The 23678-nt window shown below is 34.3% G+C and overlaps 2 protein-coding genes across 3 annotated transcripts; one reads left to right on the top strand and one right to left on the bottom strand.

The window, feature by feature from the left end:
- Window positions 1–204: 204 nt before the first annotated feature.
- On the top strand, window positions 205–20638 carry Cubn (Cubilin). 2 transcript variants are annotated; one of them, XM_077419926.1, is made up of 53 exons: window positions 205–387; window positions 691–820; window positions 897–1082; window positions 1421–1477; window positions 1569–1709; window positions 1769–1872; window positions 2199–2349; window positions 2521–2763; window positions 2981–3296; window positions 3590–3912; window positions 4255–4605; window positions 4821–4974; window positions 5099–5289; window positions 5362–5878; window positions 6036–6261; window positions 6448–6765; window positions 6831–6991; window positions 7079–7414; window positions 7689–8200; window positions 8316–8711; window positions 8791–9061; window positions 9144–9413; window positions 9503–10014; window positions 10221–10416; window positions 10717–11088; window positions 11184–11380; window positions 11512–11663; window positions 11761–11949; window positions 12054–12235; window positions 12409–12624; window positions 12722–12868; window positions 12993–13068; window positions 13354–13465; window positions 13546–13708; window positions 13867–14103; window positions 14229–14302; window positions 14438–14667; window positions 14758–14970; window positions 15066–15201; window positions 15386–15719; window positions 15951–16142; window positions 16335–16491; window positions 16566–16743; window positions 16940–17176; window positions 17352–17514; window positions 17803–18017; window positions 18221–18295; window positions 18379–18443; window positions 18531–18771; window positions 18912–19074; window positions 19388–19629; window positions 19889–20000; window positions 20105–20638. In XM_077419926.1, exons 1-53 carry the CDS (start codon window positions 320–322, stop codon window positions 20137–20139), a joined length of 11235 nt encoding a protein of 3744 aa, XP_077276052.1. In that variant the 5' UTR covers window positions 205–319; the 3' UTR covers window positions 20140–20638. The 2 variants fall into 2 exon arrangements, with proteins under 2 accessions (XP_077276052.1, XP_077276050.1); XM_077419924.1 differs by having other exon boundaries at window positions 210–387; window positions 19889–20638.
- LOC143904928 (uncharacterized) lies at window positions 20317–22138 on the bottom strand. The gene is made up of 3 exons (XM_077419927.1): window positions 21933–22138; window positions 21462–21599; window positions 20317–21184 (listed from the first exon to the last, which is right to left on the bottom strand). Exons 1-3 carry the CDS (start codon window positions 21935–21937, stop codon window positions 20359–20361), a joined length of 969 nt encoding a protein of 322 aa, XP_077276053.1. The 5' UTR covers window positions 21938–22138; the 3' UTR covers window positions 20317–20358.
- Window positions 22139–23678: the final 1540 nt, after the last annotated feature.

Below are 23678 nucleotides of genomic sequence, written 5' to 3'. Positions count from 1 at the left end.
TTTAGACAAATATATACATACTGTTACATGGTAAACGATAAATAATTTTATATATCATAAATGTTCATTGAATGCCACAAATTTACTTTTTATATTGTATCTCTCTTTTCAGTATATGTAATTTATAACGGCTGTAAACCGATACTGGGTGGATTTCGATAAATCTCTCAAATACGCCCATCTAGAGATGCAGACGCCCGCAATGCCGATCTCACGGATCAGTCTGTCACGACCTGTCTTTTCGATGAAAGTTCCGCGCGAATCCGACAAGGTATAACAGAATAATATTTGGTTTACTGAATTTCAAACTGCTGTTGGCATGGCTTTTGCATCGAAGTGGTTCCTGTTATTATATCTCGGTTTATGCGCGGCATGGATGGACGAGAGGTATGTTCCTTAATAAAAATATGATGAACATTGTCCGCGTCCAATATCATATTTACATTTATATAATGTTAGTTAATATCAAGCAAAATTGAAAAAAACTGTCATACATTTGCATATCTCGATGATCGATGACGATAGTGTCTTGAGAATATAATTAGTTAACAGAAACGCATGATTCAGAAAAATTATGCCTCGAAATAGTATAATCGAATAAAAGTATTTAATATTAAATTTTCTTAACGTTCCATAAATTTTCCACAATTGTAGACAGACTCATATATAAATAATTTGTATAAAATTCAGACCTGTTTTGGAGTCTCGAGATGGACATCTCATAATCTCTAGTGCGAAGGACAGAAACATTACGCTGAAGTTAATGGGGGGCGGTTACATAAACGTTAATGACATCAATCTGCTTCACGTAGCGTCGGCGGTAATGAATAAATATCTATAAGTCCAGCATAATTTAGACGCAATTAGTCAAACGCTTAGATCTCGATATTTTTTAGGCGCAAAATGCGACGCGGGTCATCGACAGGTGGCGGATGGGATATTTAGCCGAGATGGAGAACTCTCTTTACCAACTAACGACTATAGTGACAGGCGCTACAGGCTTACAGAGAAGAGTCTCCCTGCTTGAGAGAAGTATCGACATGAACAGTACGATTCGCGCAGGAAACAGATCGCGTATACCGGTAAGAATGCGCAATATTGAATCAACACAGCTTGCGATGACATATTTTTCTATATCCCCGTATCAAATTATACCAGTACGTCAATAAAAAAAAGCGTAAGAATTATTTCATATAGAAGAAAATAAGAAAGAGATTGTATAATAGCAAAAATATATAGCTTTAATAATTTTTACAATATTAAATCATTCAATATTTATTTATCTCTTACCGCAGTTTATAATTTAGCGTTTTAACCAGTGTTGAAAGTTATATGAATCGTGTTGCGTCAGAATGAAAAAAATTAATTAAATATGAAGTTAAATGTATAAAGCTTTATTCGTTAAATAATATATTTTCAGACTTTTAATCCAATAGCGGGTATAACCAGAAGCACTATTCGTCGTATCAGCGCCCGAGTATGTATAATACGCGAATCTATATAATGAGTGGCATATACGAATAATGGCCTGTATGGTGAAATTAAAAATATGTAAATGTATTTTTAAGCTTAAGGCATTAGAGGACTCAGTGAGAGCTATGCAAGCACTACTTCGAGAGAACGAATGTCAGAGTAACCCTTGTCAAAATGGAGGTACTTGTGAGGACCTCTATGATGCCTATCGATGTCATTGTCCATCAAATTGGGAGGTATGCGGATGTAATTTGAATGGAGTGGTATTTCGTGGAAATAATTACGATAATTTTAGGGCCCGAATTGTATGACGGACGTTAACGAATGCGCTAGATTTCTTGGTACGGATCTTGGATGTCAAAACGGAGCAACTTGTCGTAATTCTCCTGGATCTTACCGGTATTATTAACACAATTCCTATTATATCAAATAACAAAATCAGGCATTTTGTTTGATTACAGATCCTTTAATGAATTTGCAGTCGACTCAGAAATTCCAATTCTTTTTTTTTTAAGAAAAATGAAAAAAAACACAATTTTAAAATTCAATTTAGGAAGCTATAAAAGATTTTTCAAAGAAATAATTGGAATAACTTGAAATTATATTTTAAAATTCTATTATTTTCAATAATTCTACTGAGTTTCGCAATAAGTGGCCTTTATGTGATTTCTCGGATATACTGTGCGGAATATGTCTGTATACAATAATATTGGTTCGGATATTAGATGCGACTGCTTGCCGGGATGGTTTGGTCTTCATTGTACGCAGAAAACATCGATTTGCAATACAGAGAATTCCGAAGCGCTTTGCGGCGAGCACGGTGTATGCGTCGCCAAAAGCGGTTCTGCACTTGGATATACGTGCATTTGTGATCAAGTACGCTCTTTGGTTTATTTAATTTTTTTATCTTAAACTCTTCAAACTATATCAAACTGTATCAAGCTAATTTTAAATCAACTAAAACTATATCAAGCTATATCAAGCTAAATCAACTTACATACAAACTGCTGCTTGCAGAAACGCTGATTTTTCTTTTATCGTTCTTAGGGATGGGAAAGCGATGGCACAAGCCCAGCTTGCACCAAGGATGTAGATGAATGTGCAGCGGCCCATCCACCCTGCTCCGTAAATCCACCGGTACCATGTCTCAATACTCGCGGCTCATTTACTTGCGGTGCTTGTCCGCACGGCTATAGCGGAAATGGTTATTATTGCACCGACATTGACGAGTGTCTTATTAACAACGGTGGCTGCAGTACTTCCCCTTATGTACAATGCATGAACACAATGGTAAATATACTACATAATGATATGAAGTAAAATTACGACTGTGTCTGAAAAAACATCAAAACGGTCTTAAAAAGATGTCTGTTATGTCTACGTCATAAAAAGTATGCCTATATATATTTTTAAGATAAATATAGAATAGATGAAATAACCGAATAGATCAACAATTCTTACAATTCACTGCAACCGTAACTTATCTCATTCCAATGACTTCTTTAAGGGTTCTAGAACGTGTGGAGCTTGTCCCCCAGGGTACCGCGGCGATGGCGTGAGTTGCATTTTTGTTGGTGGTTGCGCCATCAACAACGGCGGATGCCATCCATTAGCTACCTGTACCGAGAATCCATCGCTTACAAGTTCTTACGTGCTGTGCCGTTGCCCACCGGATTACGTCGGTAATGGAATGGGACCAAACGGCTGCCAATTATCTGATGTATCACTTAATACAGCGTGTTCTAGCAACCTCTGCGTTCATGGCACATGCGTGCCACACGGTGCAAATGTCTTCACTTGCACATGTAACCCGGGATACTCAGGTATGTGTTGGGGATGAAAATGAGAGGTAGGGGGAAATAGATTCTCATGAATCAACTCGTGTAAATCATAACGCTCTGCTTCTCACGCGTGACGAATAACAACATGTGGTATTAATTCGTGCTTGACGAATGCACAATAATATAAATTATAAAGTTTAAATTTATACAAATAATGATTGTGTGACTCTCATGGAATTCTTCACTTATTTATTAAGAATTAAAGGTAGTAAGAGTTACGCGTCTAATATATTTATATAACTGCGTCTACACACATGCTTTTTATTAATTTTTAGGAGCTACATGCAACGTACCGACCGATCCGTGCTCGCCAAATCCTTGCCGAAATAACGGTATTTGCATTGTCTTAAGCGGACGGGCAACATGTCAGTGCACGACTAGCTTCACAGGAAACAGGTGCGAAACGCCACGGCAAGCGTGCGGCGGTATGTTACGGAATCCCACGGGAACAGTTCAGTTTCCCATAGGCGGTAGTACTTACCAGCATGGATTGAGTTGCGCCTGGGTGTTAAAAACGGACTCCTCTAAAGTTCTGAACGTCACCTTTACGGCTTTTAATATCGAGCAGTCTACAGATTGCAAATTTGATTTTCTACAGGTGCGATTAATATTGCATATTAAAACAGGAAATTAAAAAAAAATATTTGCCGTTGGTTTTTTTTAATTAAAGTTTTTTAATTAAAGAGTAACTATATGTTTGCAGTAGAACTGTAAGTTATTTTAAAATTTGTCTGCGTTGAATGCTTGGACTCTTAATCTCTTGCTTTAAGAACACTTATATGCCCTTTGATTTATGTTAAAGACTTTGTAGAAGTTTTTAATGCTATTTAAATTTCTATATTCTTAAATCTTAGATATAAATATAATATAAAGAATTTGAATATAAACAATGATAGAAATGAGAAAAATTATACTTCATAACGCACATATGTACTTTTAGATCCATGATGGTGAAAACACTGGCACTCAATTGATTAACCGATTCTGTGGTCATGAATTGCCTAACGGAAACGGGACAATTATCTCATCCCATAATACTCTCTACTTGTGGTTCCATTCGGACAACAGCATATCTCATGATGGATTTACCTTTCATTGGAATAGCATCGATCCTGTTTGTGGAGGTGTTTTAGAAAATAATTTCGGTACCATCATGTCTCCAGGTTCGCCTGGAAAATATCCTCCGGATAGAGATTGTTTCTGGAGAATCACTGTTGCTGCCTCGAAAAGGATTCAATTCCATTTTGGTCAGCTGATGCTCGAACAAAATTGCCAAAACGACTATGTGGAGGTAAGTACTTCATGGGTCAATTATAATGCTATATAAAGAATTAATATATTATATAGTTTTTTTGTTACAAAATTTAAAGATACATATTGTTATAGAAAATATATTAAATATATTAAATTTATTAAAGTTATTAAAGTTATTAAATTTTCTAAATTATGAAATAATTACCTATGTTTAGTACTTGTTATCAATTTTGACTCGACATTATATTGTAGATTACTGGTATAGAAGGAAAACGTTTAGGACTTTTTTGCAATCACACTCGTCCACCACCTTTGATTACACCGAGTTCTGAAGCAACTGTTCATTTTCATTCTGATAGTTCTAAGCAAGATGCTGGTTTCCAAATCCATTACTCGACGATTGAAGGTATTATTAAGACAGCTAATCTATACAATTTAAGTGTAGTTACATTATTTATATATTTATTTAGAAAAAATAATTTTATAATTTTATAATTTTGGATATGGTTTAAATAATTCACAATATTTAGGTTCACCTGGTTGTGGTGGAATTTATACCAGTGCCACTGGACTAATCAGTTCACCAGGTCACTCGACGGCGTATCTGCCAAATATGGAATGTGAATGGAAGATACAATTGCCAGTAGGCGAACGAATTCGAGCGTCATGGCTGAAATTTAATATCGAAACTTCCTCCAGTTGTCAGTTTGACTTTGTCGAGGTGATCTTTTTGTTTTTATTCTTCTAACGTTTCATAGAAAGAAAGGAAATTTTAATCTTTATACTTCTTCAGATTTATGATGGACCTGACACGAATTCTCAATTACTCGGTAGATACTGCGGTTCGGATATGCCGCCAGCGATCAAGTCAAATTCGAACAAATTAGTTGTACTTTTTAAATCCGATTGGTCTTACGAATCGGAAGGTTTCACATTGTCGTATGAAACTTTATGCGGCGGCGAATTCCATGAGGATACCGGAATTATCAAGTCGCCCTTCTATCCGAACCCTTATCATCATTCGACAACGTGTATTTATGAGATTATACAACCGTCCGGCAAAGGAATCATATTAACTATGGAAGATATGGACATTGAAGGCAGAGACCAGAACTGTTACTACGATTACGTCGAGATTTTCGACGGTGATAATGAAAATGCGACGAATCTCGCCAAATTATGCGGCGATGAAGAAAACATGCCAGATACTCCTTACTATTCCACGCATAATTTTATGTACATAAAGTTTACCACCGATAACAGCATCGATGGTCGAGGTTTCAAAGCGAACTACACAACCATCGATCGTAGTAAGTAATTTGCTGCGCTTTATGTTATATAAATCTAAGGTTTGATATTATAGTTTTGAATGCGACAGAGTTTATTCTGCGTACAAAATAATTAAATTTTTGCGTAAAAATAGAGCTTTGAGAATAACAAAGCATTGATATTATTATTCTTATTAAGGATGTGGTGGATTGCTGAAGCAACCAAGCGGGGTAATTCAGCCTCCTCTTGAAAACGGATTTTATGTCGATAACGAGGAATGTATCTGGACTATTCAAGCACCGCCAGGATATGTAATACAACTCACTTGGATGTCATTTAATTTGGAATACCATGTTCATTGTGTCCACGATTACGTCAACATTTACGAAAACTATACCTTGTCCGACAAAAACATAATAGCCACGTATGATGACGTTACTAATCTCTTTTAATTTGAACGGTTTAAATAAGAAGATAATACATTCAAGTTATCAAAAAGACATTAATTATATTATTGTTGTAATTCGTACTGCAATTATTTAAACTTAACTTTTCTTTATATATATATTTACCAGCTCTTTTTTAAATATATTATGACTATACTTTTTAGGTATTGCGGTACAACTAAACCACCTGACTTAACGACACAGGATAGTACACTAACCATACTCTTCCACACTGATTCGAGTGTTACAAGCGATGGATTCGTTGCTACATATATTTTCATGGATATGTCGAAGGTCTGCGGCGGTCATTATTCGAAAGAAAATGGCATTATTAAATCGCCAAATTATCCTGATCATTATCCAAACAAGAAGGAATGCGTTTGGATTATCGAAGCACAAAACAGACATAGAATAATTCTTACGGTTAATCACTTTGAATTGGAAAGACATGTATCTTGCGTATTCGATTACTTAGAAATTAGGTAATGGATTTGAGTTTTATCTTATTACTTTTTCAATTTGCTATTTTATATTTCTCATATTTCAGGAATGGTGGATACGAGTCCTCGCCGTTAATTGGCAAATTCTGTGGCAAAGACATACCCACTGAAATACCGAGTCAAGCCAATCAAATGTATATTAGATTCGTTTCGGATTTTTCGAGATCATGGCCAGGTTTCGAAATACAATGGGATAGCGCCACGGAAGGTAAAAACATACAGAAAATCCTGATTCTGTTTTATTACCTTTTCTTTCAACTTTTACCTATATTTATATGTATATTTAACTTTACAGGATGTGGTAGTACACTGACCGCAGTTACTGGGGATATTATATCTCCAAATTATCCTGAACCTTATTCAGCGAACGCGGATTGCTATTGGAAGATCGCTGTGGCGGCGGGTAGTTTAGTGCAACTTGTAATAGTGGATCTCGATCTTGAACAACATGAGAAATGTCGATATGACTTTATCGAAATATATGAAGGCATTAGTTATCGCACAAATGGAAGACGTTATTGCGGTATCTCGTATCCGAAGATTATTCAATCCGAATCCAATCAAATGACCGTTCGGTTCCGCAGCGACTTCAGTAATTCCGGCCGCGGTTTTCATTTGAAATACGAAACGCGTAAGTATATACGTGTTATTAACTCAAAATACTATTTAATTATAATTTATTAATATTATCTTAGAAAATATTATAAATTAAAATATTATTTTAAAAAATGCGTTATATATATATATATATACCACTATGACTTTTACCCTTCCATATATTCTTTCTTTTAAATTAAAAATTTTTTCGGTTATATTTTATAAGAATAAGTATTTATTTTTTAATTTTTATTTAATTACTTATTGTAGAATTATTTTATTATAAAATTTATATTTTTATGATGCAGAGTGTTATTTAACTGATGAAACAAATAAACGACACAAATTACATGGCTACTACGGCGTGATAGAATCACCGAATTTCCCTAACAAATATGAGCACTCAACAAACTGCAGTTGGATCATCGAAGCACCAATTGGTAACACGATTAATCTGACTTTCTCACACTTTGACCTCGAAGGAACAACAGAGCAGTGCACATATGACTATCTCCAAATCATGGAAGGCGACGGTGATAAGGCCAACAACAATCTGACTCGACTCTGTGGGAGTATCGATCTTCCAAAGAAAATTAATTCAATGCAACATCAAGTGTTTATAAGGTTTGTTACGGACTCCTTTATTGCCTTCAATGGTTTCCGGCTCGAATGGACGGTGCATGGTTGTGGCGGGCATTTGACTAAACCTTATGATACTTTCACATCGCCTGGATATCCGTCAGCTTATCCGACGAATGTTGAGTGCGAATGGCTGATCGAAGTGGATTATACGCACAGTGTCGAGCTTACATTTTACGACGTGAGTATATCTAAAAAAGTATACGCAACAATTATACGGAAGTTAATACGAAAGCGATGCTAACAGAAACTTGCGCTATTGTGATGTAAAAATGGAAACTGTTGTCTCTTTTCAGATAAACACTGAGAAGCGCAAAGGTTGTATCTTCGACAAAGTCGAAATTTATAAGGGCGACAAACCCGTGAATGAGTCAAAATTGACCGAGCTTTGCTACACGGAGAAGCCAGTGACATACACTAGTCCCGGACACAAAATGTTCGTCAAATTTCACTCGGACTCATCGTACTCTAATCGAGGATTTAATGCTAGCTATAGGAGCGTTCCTATTGGATGCGGTGGTAAATTTACAGCAATCTCGGGCATCATTCACTCGGCTAATTATCCACAGAATTATCCGCACGTTCAGAATTGCGAATGGCTGCTAGAAGTCGACAGCAATCATCTCGTGAATCTTACGTTCTTGGACTTTGATGTTGAAAACAGCGGGAATTGCAGTGATGATTTCGTTGAGGTATGCTATAATTTTTTGGGGTATTTTTTAAATTAGTTCTAATAACAAATATTAACAATCTTGTTTTGTATTTACATAGATCTTTGATGGCCCAACGAAAAATAACTCGTTATTGGGAATACATTGCAGCAATCAATTACCACCGATCTATCTTTCGAGTAGTAATCAAATGCTAGTAGTTATGCAGAGCGATAGTATAATTTCAGCCAAAGGTTTTAAAGCTCAATACAGTAGAGCCTGCGGTGCTCGTATAATTGTTAAGGACCACGGTTTTCTTACACCCCCGGTTGGCAATTCCGACACACATGGGGACACTAATTGTACATGGATATTAATAGCTGAAGATCCAGGTAATCCAACTTTGTCTCACATATTTGCATATTTGTTTTTAAATTTTTAACAATCGCTTTACCCCTTTATTTTTTATTCCAGCCGACCATATAACTATTACTTTTACACATATGGAGATTGATCCAATTGATGTTACGAACCGATGGGAGTCTACTGAGTTAAGTCCTTGTTTTTGGCTCTCTCTCCAGGTATTCGAGGGTGAAAGTATAGATGGACCACTTTTAGGAAAATGGTGCAACAATGTTGCGCCACCGCCGATTACGAGTACCGGAAGTTCGCTCACGCTGCATCTAGCCATACACTACGAATTCATAGGTCACTTTGTTGCTACGTACTCCGTACTGAACACAGGTGAATTAAATTTAAATATATTTATATGAAAAATGCCTAATCGTAGAAGATAATTAAAGGAAGTTCTTAATTTTATCTCTATTCTTCAGCTTGCGGTGGAAATTATACATCCGAACAAGGAATGATCACCTCGCCTAGTTATCCAAATAGTTATCCCCTGAACGCAGAATGCGTTTGGATACTAAATACTTCTCCCGGTAACAAGATTACTCTCGTATTCTCTGAGTTCGATATTGAGTCGAGTGTTAACTGCGATCTGGACTATCTTGAGATACGGGAGGATAACGGAATCGGAAAGCTCATTAGTGTTTCTTGCGGCAAAGATGCCGCGGAAATTACGTCCTCCAACAAACTGTGGATCAAATTTAAGAGCGATGGTTTCGGTACGGCCAAGGGTTTTAAGGCTGAATATAATATCCTCGGAGGGAACGAACTCGATGGGTTTACAGGACGCATTACCTCGCCGTTGTATCCATTACCGTATAGGCGAAGTGCTTCATTTTCATGGCGCATTACTGTTGAAATGAATTCGCTCATACGCATCACATTTACAGATTTGCAGATAGAAAACATCGGCGAATATTGTTTCTCTAATATCAAAGTAAGTATCTTTATTGGGAATGTAAAGAGCAAGCACATCTTAAACGAAATAAATATAATAATATACTCAATAACATAAATATATTTTACTTAACATATATGTAATTAATATTATTTAATTTTATGCCTAATATCTTTGCAATCAACGAAGTCAAAACGTTTGTGTATTATTTTAACTATTAAGCAATTTTATTAATTTTTAATTAGATATATGATGGATATGATAACGAAGCAGCAACTTTACTAGAAGTATGCGGCTATTCTTTGCCAGATCCAGTAGAGTCATCCAGCAATGTAGTTTACATCATGATGTCAACGGATTTTGTCAGGCAGGGAAATTGGTTTGATCTCACATGGCTTCAAATACCAAAAAACACTGAACAGGGAAACAAGGAAATCAAATGTAAATTTCTATTATATATACTTAATATTTTGTTGTTACTATATATATATATATATATATATAAATAAGTACATTTAAATAAAGCATTTTTTAATGATTAACTTTATATCAATACAAGAGCTAATTTTGACGCCATGCCAATATATCTTATTTCGAAAATTAAACAATGATTCTCTATAACATAAATGTGTGATAATACATATCAAATATAGTGAACACATAAGTAAGTCAAGTTAACATAAAATATATGTATATATATATGTGCTTATAGTAATTTTAATTTATTTTATTTGTCTGTAGTGTCAGAGTGCAACAAAGAAGTAGCTTTAATGGGTGACCGCAACAACACGTATTCCTTCAGTTCTCCTGGTTGGCCGATCGGCTATGCTGCCAATTTGCATTGCAATTGGGTTTTCACATCGCCACCTGGAACACATTTAGTATTGAGAATAATGACCATGGATTTGGAAGAAACTAATAATTGCGTAGCGGATTCAGTTTCCGTTTATTCGGGATACGCATTGACATCGACAGCCGATGCTCATCTGGAAAGTAAATTGTGCCTGGCAAACGCCAGTATGTCCTTAGTCAGCGGGACCAATGTGATGACGGTGAAATTCGACACGGATGTGTCCGTTAATAAAACCGGCTTCAACGCATACGTATATCGAGGTTGCAGATGCCTTATTTTTATTTTTATTAATGAAATCAAATTTTGATAAAAATATCCGTTAACTGAATAATGGGAATTTAACTTTGATTTATAGAGTGCGGAGGTCAATTAACTGATCCCAACGGCGTAATTGAATATGATAATTCTTCTTATGCGAAAGCAATTCGCACATGGCATTTCACATGTGAGTGGACTGTAACAGTGAGACCCGGCAAAACTATCAAAGTTGAGATTACCGATATGTCGATACCAGAAATGCCCGATCATACATGCGGCGACAATTACTTAATGGTTAGTATAATACATTATATTATCAGACTTTAGAATTAATATAATTATAAACAAGAAAAATCTAAGAGAAAGAAAGAGAGAAAAATAATTTAATATTTAAGAAAATAATTTACATACATATATAACTTTAGTTAAAAAATGGAGACGGAATGCTCTCGCCTCTGTTAGGCAACGGAAAGTATTGTGGTGAAGTAATACCAGCGGAACTAGAAACCACCGGAAATCGTTTTTATGTTAAAGCTACTGGCACCGGAAATCATTTTCGCTTCAGGCTCACTTACAGGTGATCTTTACATAATATTTTTCACGTTAATAAAACATTATTTTACTAAAATGTTTATTTCAATTTTTGATTAATCTCATATCTTTCTATATTTTAGAGAAACAAGTATGAATTGTGGTGGCGAATTTGTCTTGACAAGCAAGCAGAAGAAATGGGAGATAACATCGCCCAACTATCCAAACATCCCTCCAACTTATGCCGAATGTATTTGGAAAGCTACTGCTCCAGCTGGTGAAAAGCTCACTATCCATTTCTTGGATAGATTTGATTTGAGTTATTCTGAGAAGTGAGATATGATTATTGCAGAAAAATAAAGCAAATTTTTAGAAAATATTTTAAATATTTTGATTTACTGAAGATAATGTTTCTACCGTAACAATACCTTTTTAGTTGCGACAGAGAATACGTTGAAATAAGGGATGGTGGAACCGACAGCTCGCAACTTATGGGAAAATTCTGTAAAGACGTAGCACCCAGTAGTATGAGTACTATTGGCAACATGGTATATATCCATTTCTATACGGATGTACTAGAACCTAAGAATGGTTTCAAAGCTGTAATTGCTTCAGGAGGTAAGCATTAAATAAATGTATTTTATAAGTTTAATTGTATTTTATTATAATATTAAAACAGTTACAAATAATTCTCTTTTAAATTAAACAACATAAGGTGTTTACTATATGACATTTTTATATTAAAAATAGAAAAAGTGATAAAATTATATAACTGTATAATGTTTTTATAGAGGTTTGTGGCGGAATTTTGCGCACTACCACAGGCGTCATTGAATCTCCGAATTATCCGAATTCATATCCTCAAAACCAAAGCTGCTCGTGGTTAATAGTAGCGCCGACAGATCATACCTTGAAATTACAATTTCGTGACATAAATCTTCCTGGCTTTCGAGGATGCTCAACCGATCACGTTAACATTGGAGAAAAACTTATAGAAAATGACACTAGTAAGTAATCACTGTAACGGCTCATTATATAAATTCTGATTTAAGCTTTTTTAGTATCATAACGTAATTCATAATGAATAAAAACATTTTTTAATAGTTTCAATAATTGGTACTTATTGCGGTCTTCAAAAACCGGATGTAATCGAGACATCGACAAACAAAGCGTATGTGAACTTCGAGAGTGATAACAGAGACTATATCACTTACCACGGCTTCAGTCTAAACTTCACCGCTAGCCAAGAAAGTTAGTAAAACGAACCGTGTTTAAATATATGTCTTATTGCACATTATAAATTTTATTTTATATGTTATTTGTACAATTTCAAATTTTATATAAATATTTATCATTATATATTATTTGCTTGTAGCGTGCGGTGGTTCATTAACCGCACTGAATGGAATAATTAAATCACCCGGATATCCTAATCCACGGACAAGAGCAAGGTACATTTTTGTTAGAAAACAAAACTCTTATCTTTTAAGCAATTAGTCGAATATTTCATTTGTTGAATGTTGTGTGTGTGTTAAATAAAAAAAATAATAAATTAAAAATAATTTAAAAATAATATATTTAATATAAAGTTATTACTTGTGTTGAATAACTTTTTGATGAATAACAAAATTATAGAGATATGACTAATTATTTAAATTAATGTGCATACATCTTTTATACATTTAAAATTGGAGCGATATTTGCGTAATCTTCATCTAAATATTAAAATATCGTAGATATTGCGATTGGAGAATTGAGTTACCGGTGGGTTATCAAGTTGTGGTGAATATTTTGGATATAGACGTTGTTAGTGGGCCTGGACCTACTCACGTGGGGTATGCACTTTCGGTGAGTAATATAACTTCAATGAGATATAAAAAATATTATTTTGGCGAAAAGACACACGCTGAAGTTGTTCTTCTTTGCAGTTCTATAACGATTTCCGCTTTAAATCGAAAATCAAAGTCTTAGGACAAGGCGCTACTAGTATGGAGGAGATAAGAAGTTCCAGTAATACTATGATTATTGGCTATTGGTCATCTGCCGGACATCGGGGTTTCAAACTTCGATACACGGCTGAGGCTCCGGCTCGTAAGTTTTGAAAACTGCTATTGATAATAATGAATCCATCGTGTATTTTATAACAGTACAGTAAAAATTTTTTTTATATTATATTCAATGTATATGACTAAACATACGCAAAACGTAAAAGAAACTTTAACCATCTACTAATTTCTGTCGATTTATAGCTTGTGGTGGAACTCTGAGAGAAGTTCAAGGCAATATAACAGGTCCTACAATTCCGCCTTTTAATCAATCTTCATATGTTTGCCACTGGAAATTGCTACCACCCGAAAATATGATCTCTCCCGTCGGGGATAGCCGCTTGACAATGACAATGAAAGTCACTGGTCTTTTGGGCGGACCTGAGCGAACCAGTATTATTAGAAGAAATTGCATCTATCCTCAATATATTGAAGTTCAGGGTAAAATAATAAACACTAATGTAATTTTTTATTCTCGCTTATTAATAGCAACTATTAAAAGCAATGCATAAAAATTAAATAATATTTTATCATGAGTAAAGATATTAATGTAAAATATTGCGTAGATATTGGAATGTTATGTGGAAATATAACAGAACCGAGATATTTGAGAAGCCCGAAATTACTCAACGAATTAACGGTAATATATCTTTAATACTCATTTTGTCGTTTATACATATAACAGTTTCAAGAATTTTTACGTAAACGTAAATTAAAATTATTGGCATCTAGTATTAAGTGTGAAATAAAACAATTTTAATGTTTTAACTTTTAGATAATGAACGGTACTTATGGAAGACGTATGGATTTCACTTTACAATATCAATGGCAGGCTTGTGGTGGTATATTACGAGGTCCAAGACACACCATCAGATCACCTAGAAACATTTCCTATCCGATAAACTGTGTTTGGCATGTAGATTATCCTGAAGAAGAAACGATCAAGCTCACTTTTACCAAACTTGAACTTGAAAGTAACTGCGACAGGAATTATCTCATTATCAGGTAAGCTATTTTATATTATCTATCAAATAATTTTTTATTTAATCTACATATATCATGTAATTGATTTAATTTACATATATTTACAATCAGGAATGGCGGACCAACGGCACCGCAGATCGCAAAGCACTGCATCCATGCCACAAGTGAACTTGAAAAATATAATATTAACAGTATATCGAATCAGCTATGGGTAGAATATTTTGCGTCTGAGGGTTCTGGCAGTTTCGAATTTGATGTAGTAATTGCCACCGCAGGCTGCGGTGGATCCTTACACGGTCGCAGCCGCGAAATCGCATCTCCGGCGTAATTGCTATTTTCTCAAGATAACAGAGATTGTGATAACAGAGATTCTGGCAGTTTTTAAGAAATAATATTTAATAATATTTCCGCAATTTCAGATTTCCTAAACAGTATCCAAATAACGGCGAGTGTACTTGGGAAATAATAGGTGACAATGGCTATCACATAGGTTTAATCTTCGTCGATCGGTTTAGCCTGGAAACCAGTTCTAATTGCGAGAAAGATTATGTGCAGGTCTGATTATTATTATACGACAAACATTTAACATTTATTAACATTACTCTAATTTTCTCAGCTGTTTTGCGATTTATTATATTTGCTGTTACAATAAATAACATTCTCGAAATGACATGTTGCATAAAGAAACGTAAAGAACATTATAAATTAAACAAATGGTATTAAAGAACGCATTGTACAGGTATTTGATTGGGTCAGAGAACAAGGAAATTATGACAATGGCGAATGGAAGAGTATCGGAAAAGTTTGCGGCAGGAATACGCCTACGCCTTTTAATTCGACAACGAACCGCATGAAGGTGATTTTTCATTCGAACGAGGCAGTACAAGCGGACGGTTTTCATGCTGTCTGGAGCGAGAATTGCGGAGGTGTATTTCAGGCGACCGAGAAAGTTAACGTCATCCAATCGCCGTCGTATCCAAACCTCTATCCAAACAGCATTTTCTGTAACTATACTATCGTCGCGCCAAACGACGATATTGTCGTCGAGTTCACTGACTTCCAGCTTGAGCGCGGTAAGTGTCAACGTCAATGTCAACAATCACTGCTACCTCTTCAGATCCCGTGAAAGCGAACATTTTCAGTACATTATATATACAAGCGTAATGCCTAATGCCAGATTTTTGATGAAACTACGATAATGTTTGCAACACATAGATAAAAAAATCTTATTATCTCTAAACTCTAAACTAAAGTATATAAAGAAACAAGAAAAATTACGAAGTTAAAAGAAATAATTTTAACAGGTCGCGGAGGAGATTGTCGTTTTGACAACGTTACTGTCATATCGGAAAGTATGTACTTTACAGAGGATGTGGAAAGTTATTGCGGCAACAACAAGCCACCACTTTTGAGATCCTTATCACGGATAGGAATTATCTTCGCGACAGATAAATATGTGCAGCGAAGTGGCTTCCAGTTTAAATATTTCCTCAATAGTAAGTCCCTTGCAAATTTCTTGCATATTGGTGACACAATTACAGAAATTATTTTATAAACAATAATATATAATTGTTAGAAGAGACATTATGTAAATAGTTTTGTTAAAAATATAACATTTGATACTTTGAGAAAAGCAGTAAGACAATTACAGAAAAAATGAAGAGAATATAATAAAACTATTGTAATAGGATGCGGTGGTATAATCACACGACCCAGCGAACTTAAGCCTTTGATGCATGGAGAGGAATACTTTGGACGTATGAATTGCACTTGGATCATTAAAGCGCCGCAAGGAAAGAGTGTACTTGTGCGCTTCGAGAAATTCATTCTAGAGTATTCCACCAAGTGAGCTCTTGATGAATCCATATAGCGGATTTTTATTAGAAATATTATTAACCTTTTTTATTATCAATTTGTAGTTGTTATTTTGACAACGTCGCCGTTTACGAGGGTGAGTTCGTTCAAGAGGATAAACGTCATGCTCTGTTTTGCGGAAACTTGACTGGTAATTTACCAACATTTAAATCAGAGTCCAATTCTATGGTCGTTAACTTTAATGCCGACAGCTCGAGGCACTACGAAGGTTTTACAGCCAAGGTACAAAGCCTGTTGTACTAACAAATACTATTTTATGACATTAATTGATATGAAATTCACACCTGTCATTTAATAGTAATGGATACGGTACTTTTTCGTATAATAATTATCTATTGTCTCTTCTGTTTCTCACTTTGCTGATATATTTTTAATTAAATTACAAAATTATATAAATAGTAAAAATAAGTCATTTTAGGTGTTATTTACGACAAGTCCAGCTAGTGGTTGCGGAGGATTAATCAATTTAACTTTGAGTCAATCTAAATCATTCAGAACTCAACAGGCGGCAACTTATGAACCATTTGAAGAATGCCATTGGACTGTGGTTACATCGCCGGCCAAAACTATAATATTTACAATCAATAGCATAGATATTAAAAACTCAATTAATAATATCACTCGACGTGATAAATGTAGCGGTGATTATCTTGAGGTAAATTTGCGCCAATGTTTGATAAGTATTTTTAGAAATGCTGATAACAAGATTGTATCGTACTCTAATACGCATATAAGGTTGCAAGAAAGAAGAAGATGCGAAAAATAAGCATCAGTTTAATAAAATTAATATGTTTATGTTAATGTTATATTATGCGTTTCATTATTCCTAGGTTCGAGATGGTGGTGGACCTTATGCCGAACTTATTGGTCAATTTTGTGGAAGTTCAGTGCCATCTCCTCTGGTATCCACCTCAAACAAATTGTGGATTAGATTTTATTCTGACGGCACTTCTCAAGGTGCTGGTGCAACAGGCACTTTGGAGACTAATGACGGTAAGAAGTTTTATATTTACTTCATCACAGTACAATAACATCGCTATTATATTATATAAAACAAAATATACCTGAATACATATCATTTTTCTTTTATGAAAAATTTTATTTTAATATCTACAAATTCATTCTTTCTTTATTAGAGTCTTTGTTAAATACTTTCAATGATTTTAAAACATTACAGAGATAAAAATTCTTACATTTCTTGAATATTTATTGACATTTTACATCATTAGCGTTCCTCTTTTTATACAAACGAGTGATTTTTCTCATGTGATTTTGTTGTAGCATTGTGCGGCTTAGGTACTCGAGTAGTAAACGAGACAAATCATGTACTTACTTCGCCGAATTATCCAAATACGCATTTAGCTGGAACATTATGTCGCTGGACCTTGAAATTTACCGGTGAATATAGTGATAGGCTGCGAATACGATTTATAGATTTTGATTTGATGGACTCTAACAAGTGTGAATACGAATATTTAGAAATTTCTGAACAAAATGTAAGTACTTGATAGATAATGAACATTCAAATGTACTTATCTTGTGCATTATTAATAATATATTGTTTTTAAAAAGAATATATACGTATGTATATGTATATATATATATATATATATATATAATTATATTCTCAATGATTAAAAATAAATTTTTTCTACATATAATTAAAAAATTAAACTATTATCTTTTTTCTAATAACCAGAAATACATAAATGAAGGCTTCGGAACAAACTTCATTTACAGTGGTGTGAAAAACCATCCGATTAGCGTCGAAATGGTAAGATTTCTGCAGAATCAATACGCGTTTTACTACTGATATCTAATATTTATATTTATAAGATATTTTATTTTATCTTTTAGGGTAGCCGTTTACCTCTCGGCTCGTACAGATATTGCGGCAACGCATTACCACACGAATATTATAGGTATTTGAACTTGACTTAATCAGATCGTTACAATATTACATATATCTTTAAAAATAGGATTATTCCAAATTAAATATTCTTTCACAGTTACAACAACGAAGTCAAAGTGACATTTAGATCGTTGTCCAATGATCACAGAGGCTTTAAGCTTGAATACAGCACAGCGAGTTGCGATCGAAATTACACGAGCGAGCAGGGACGAATTTTCCATAACGGATTTACAAGTTGCTGGATCACGATCACCGTTCCGGCAAACCACACCATTTCTTTGTACTTCAATCATTTCAGCATTTACGATGCAGAGCAGTGCACGCGCAACGCTCTACAAGTATGTGATCTCCCTTACATTTGCTAAAGAGAAATTGCGTTTGAGAGAACACAGAAATTATTCAATTTACTTTCGAAAATTCGAGTAACGTAAAACGCGTCGTAAGTCTAAATTGCTAAATAGATTTATGCGTCTCGCAGGTACATGAGGGTGATTCAAGTGGACCGCTTATAGCGACACTGTGCAGCACGATGATGCCAAGCCCGATTTTCAGTAGCGGCAACAAACTTACTTTGCACTCCTGGACCGAGATCGCCAGCTCTTATCAAAGTTATGACATCATTTACACGACCACGGATGCAGGTACGAGCGTTCGTAGCAGCATGCACAAATCCCCCTCCTCCTCCCCCTCGTTGCATTCGATTAATGCACGCCACCAGATGCGGAGAAATTATTAACGCACGGACACGATGATTTACGACACGTTGCGGCGCCTTGAGATACGCGCCACGTGAAATGCTGCGGTTTATTTTCGCGGCGGACCGTACGCGAAAATCCGATTGCGATCTCGCGGCATCGCTTCAAACTGCACCACGCGAGTTATATCACAAACGAAATGTACGCGCAGATCGACCACCGTCGTTTTGTAAAATATCTCAAAATCAAAATTGTGCAGGTCGAGGTTGCGGCGGACGTATATTCAATTACGGAGGCAGATTTACCTCGCCATTGTATCCCAATATATATCGCAATAATACTGTGTGCACTTGGGACGTAAGCGTACCGCGAGGTTTCAAGATCATTCTCCAGTTTCTTGTCTTCGACATCGGCACAAAGAAGACCTGCAGCAGCAATAATCTCAAAATTTATGACGTTGTACCCAGCGGAGAACTCTTACACAGCACTTATTGCGGCGGAGTAAGTTGTTTGTAAAATGACATATTCTTGAAAACCATCGATAGATTCTACAACTGGGAGAAATGATTATCTATAGAATTTTCTTGGCAAAAATTTATTCTGTAAAACTATTTTCAATTTTGCTTCAAATTATATATTTCAAATATTTTTTAAAATCTTATTTTTATAAATTATATAATTGAATATATTTTCCATAATGTAGATATAAAATTTCATAACATATAATTAAAAGTATTTAATTAAGGAGATTTTTACATAGGATGATCCAGCAAGACTCGAGGCTGATACCGATCGAGTTCTTGTTAAATATACTTCGACAGTAAACAATATTGGAACAGGATGGGTTATTGCATTTATGGCACAATCGACTGGTAAGCATTCGTCTTTGCATAATGGGATGTTTAAATTTTTTTATGAACCACAAATTGCGCACAGGTGCGAGGTGAAAGGTATAATTATGAAATAATGTTTTCAGTGCATCCCATCGACATAATGGAAATAAACTGGTAAAGGAGACATTATAAAGACTGCAAAAAGTAACGTTTTTAAATACAAAATTTAGAGCCAGACATCCTACAATTTATGTGTATAATTTACTCTATAGATAGATGAAATAAATAAATTTGCCCCTAATATAGCGCATTATCATAAACCTTTGTAATTATGTATTTACGTAAATATCTCTAATCGTTTTTCACTCTTTTATTATCAATACATTGAAACGCGTTATTATTCTGATGCCGAACACTCTTCATCATTTACTTGAGTTGAGCAATTTTCTTCAGATTCGATCTCACTTGTTTCAATTTCATTTACGTCTTCTTCCTCTTTGATAGTATTTGTTTTTTGTTGCTCTTCCTCGGATTGCACTTCACGCTTCTTCTTATTTTTCTTACTTTTCTTTGAAGCTTCTTGAGGTTTCTGTTTATCGTTCTTTGTCTCGTCCACAGTTTCTTCTTGCTCGAAATATGTTACATCGGCTTCGATTACTTCTTCCTCGATTGCTTTAGACTTTGTGTTTTTGGATACCTCTTCCTTCTTCTTTTTCTTGTCGTATTTAGTTTTCTTTTCGTTTTTATCAGCCTTAACGTTTTCAGAATTTTCCAATTTGGAGCGCTTTGTCCTCTTCTTATTACTTTTAACATCAGCGTTTGCATTTTTCTCTACATTTTCTATTTCGTCAATATTTTTCGATTTCTTTTTATTTTTCTCTTCCTTCAAGCCTTTTTTCGACTTTTGGCGAGTCTCGGAATTTTGAGAAGCTTCAACAGGTTCTTCTGATTCTTTCGATTGTCTTTTGGCATTTTTATCTTTCTTACTTTCCGTTTTTATCTTATCTTTCGAGTATTTTGATTTTTTTTCAGTATTTATATTCCCTTCTTCATTTATCACTTCAGCATTTTCACGTTTATTCCGCTTGTTCTTCGATTTTTGTTCTGACTTTTTCACTTCTGAATAGTTTTCGGAAGGATCTTCGGCGTTCTGTTCTGATGAGCTACTTTTTCTTTTTTTCTGCTCTTTTACGTATTTGTCTTTTTTCTTTGACTGTTTGTCCCTAAAAAGTACATTAATTAATATAGAAGTCAACATTTAAAAATTGCAAATCTAAAATAAATAATATACATTGATTAATAAAGTATATAGCTGTTTTAAAAATAGTGACTTTTTTATCCATTTATTTAGATCCATATCCGTGCATTTGTAAACTTTATCTAAGAGCGATTAAATTTGTTAGAGAGATTAAATTAAATAAAAGTGCTATGTATATGACGACAATTTGAATGAATATTTTTTTAAGCATATTATATTCATTCATCAATTTCATTACTTACTTTGTACGGTATTCTACATCGGCCTTCTTTTCTTTTCGACCACCATCTCCTGATTCCACATCTTTGCTCGATTTTTTTGCAGAAGATTCCGCAACAAGTATTGCAACTAATAGAAGCGCAGTCAATAATATCCACAATCTAAACAGATCGAATTTAATCTTTTTATTTCAAATTTCTAGACGAGATTTTGAGACGTATAATAAGAGATTGGAAAGAGTGAATTTTTTTTATTTCTATATAATTGCTCATAAATTAGTAAAATTAAATATTTTGCCCTAAATTTATATGTCGTAAGATACGGCTCTTATGAATGATTTATAACATCTTAAGATTGTACTCAAAACGGTCTTAAATATAATATAAGATTCGATTAAATACCGATCTTAAACGAATGAAGTCTATCACGAGTTAGATTTTAAAATTAAATCTCTGTCTCACATTTTCGAATGTTTTAATAAATATTTCTCATACCTCATTGTGATAATTATTTCTATACGATCGCACTTCGATTTTCTTCACGCACTTATATCGGGCCTATCTGGCGCAACACTATCTCTGCTCAGAAGTTACTTGCCCCTTATATCTCATACGTTGTCAGCAAAGATATCTTGATAAATACAACGAATCTCGTACGTTCACGTCAGTGCTTTTGCGGATTCGATATCGCAAATGCTATCTGGGCCAAATCTTCCGAGAGGGATGGCAAATTCAACACACGTTAAACGCGCAGCATGCGCAGAGTACGAGGTTCAAGTGTCAATACTATGCCCTGGTTGAATTCGCACACAATCGCAAACATGACCTGGGAGGCGCTTCAAATGCGATACTGAGATGATAAGCTCTATTTCCTCGTACGTATCCATATTATTTCTTGTTACACGCATCGGTCAACTTTCATAGCTAAAGTTATATTTCAGATATTTGAATTACGGTGGATGGTGGATATCTTACTCTACGGATATCTAATCTAATATCAACAGCAAAATCCGTCTGACAGCACATACCTTCTGTTCTGACGTTAATAAGCACTCAACACAATGGTGTATGTGTGTAATAAACAACCGTTACGTGTTTATTCTCGAGAAGCCTTGATTAAATTGTAATTGAAAAAAGTACCTTATGACGTCTATGACTGGATTAATACTGATAAATTTACTGATTAATAAACGACAGTTATAATACTTTCTTAAGAAAAGCCACGTACGTTGATGCGCCGTTTACTTCTCAGTGTTGAAAATAAATAATATATAATAATATAGTGATCCTAAAATTTTTTCTTATTTTTTCTGTTCCTACCGAAAACTATATATATATATATATCTTGTCTTTTTTTTAAATATCTATGATATTAAAATTACATCACGTTGTACGTACAATATTGCTTTATTTTATTAGAATTAATATTTCAAAAATAAAGAGCGATAATTATAATACTGTCTTAAGAAAAGCACATATATACGTTTTGATATACTTTTTTTTAAATTTTCTCAATGCCAAATTCACTATAAATTTAGTAGTATAATAATCCTAAAATTGCTTTTTTTCCCTCTCCGTTTTTTCTAAAAGAAAGTGCATTTCTTCCCTTTTTTAAATATCTATAATCTTAAAATTACATTGCGTTGCACAATGTGTGTGTGTGTGTTGCCTTATTTTATTATTATTTCAAAAAATTAATATTTTAAATAAAGAGCGCGTACGCTTGATATATTTTTCAAATCTTCTTGATGCCAAATTTACTGTAAATTTAGTAGTATAATAATCCTTAAATCGCTCTTTTTTTCCTTTCCGTTCTTACAAAAAGAAATGTATTTCTTTTCCTATTTAAATAAATATCTGTCTCAAAATTGCATCGCGTCATAAAATGTTTTATCGGAATTAATATTTTACAAATAAATTTGAATGCACATACATATAGAATTAAGATAGAGAAGCGTAATTTAAAAAATAAATATCAATTTCAATAATAATATATATTCACTACATCTTCAAATGCTTTTAATCGAACAAGAAATTAATCTATGGATGAAGCTCACGGTTCCACAAAGAACAAAGCGCAAAATTTGCTATACGATGTACGAGTTATGTGAGTGTATAATCCGTTCATCGAAATTAGGTAGAAAGGGAAAAATTATACGCGAAGGAATAAAATATTATTCGGTGCGTGCATTTATATTTTATTTCATATAGAGTAAAGATTTCAAAACAAATCGGTTGGCG

Source organism: Temnothorax americanus, unplaced genomic scaffold, assembly GCF_048541705.1.
Source record: "Temnothorax americanus isolate GAGA-0224 unplaced genomic scaffold, ASM4854170v1 Scaffold6, whole genome shotgun sequence".
Lineage (NCBI taxonomy): Eukaryota > Metazoa > Arthropoda > Insecta > Hymenoptera > Formicidae > Temnothorax > Temnothorax americanus.
The sequence above is the reverse complement of the archived record's forward strand: the minus strand, read 5'-3'. Positions and strand labels throughout refer to the sequence as shown.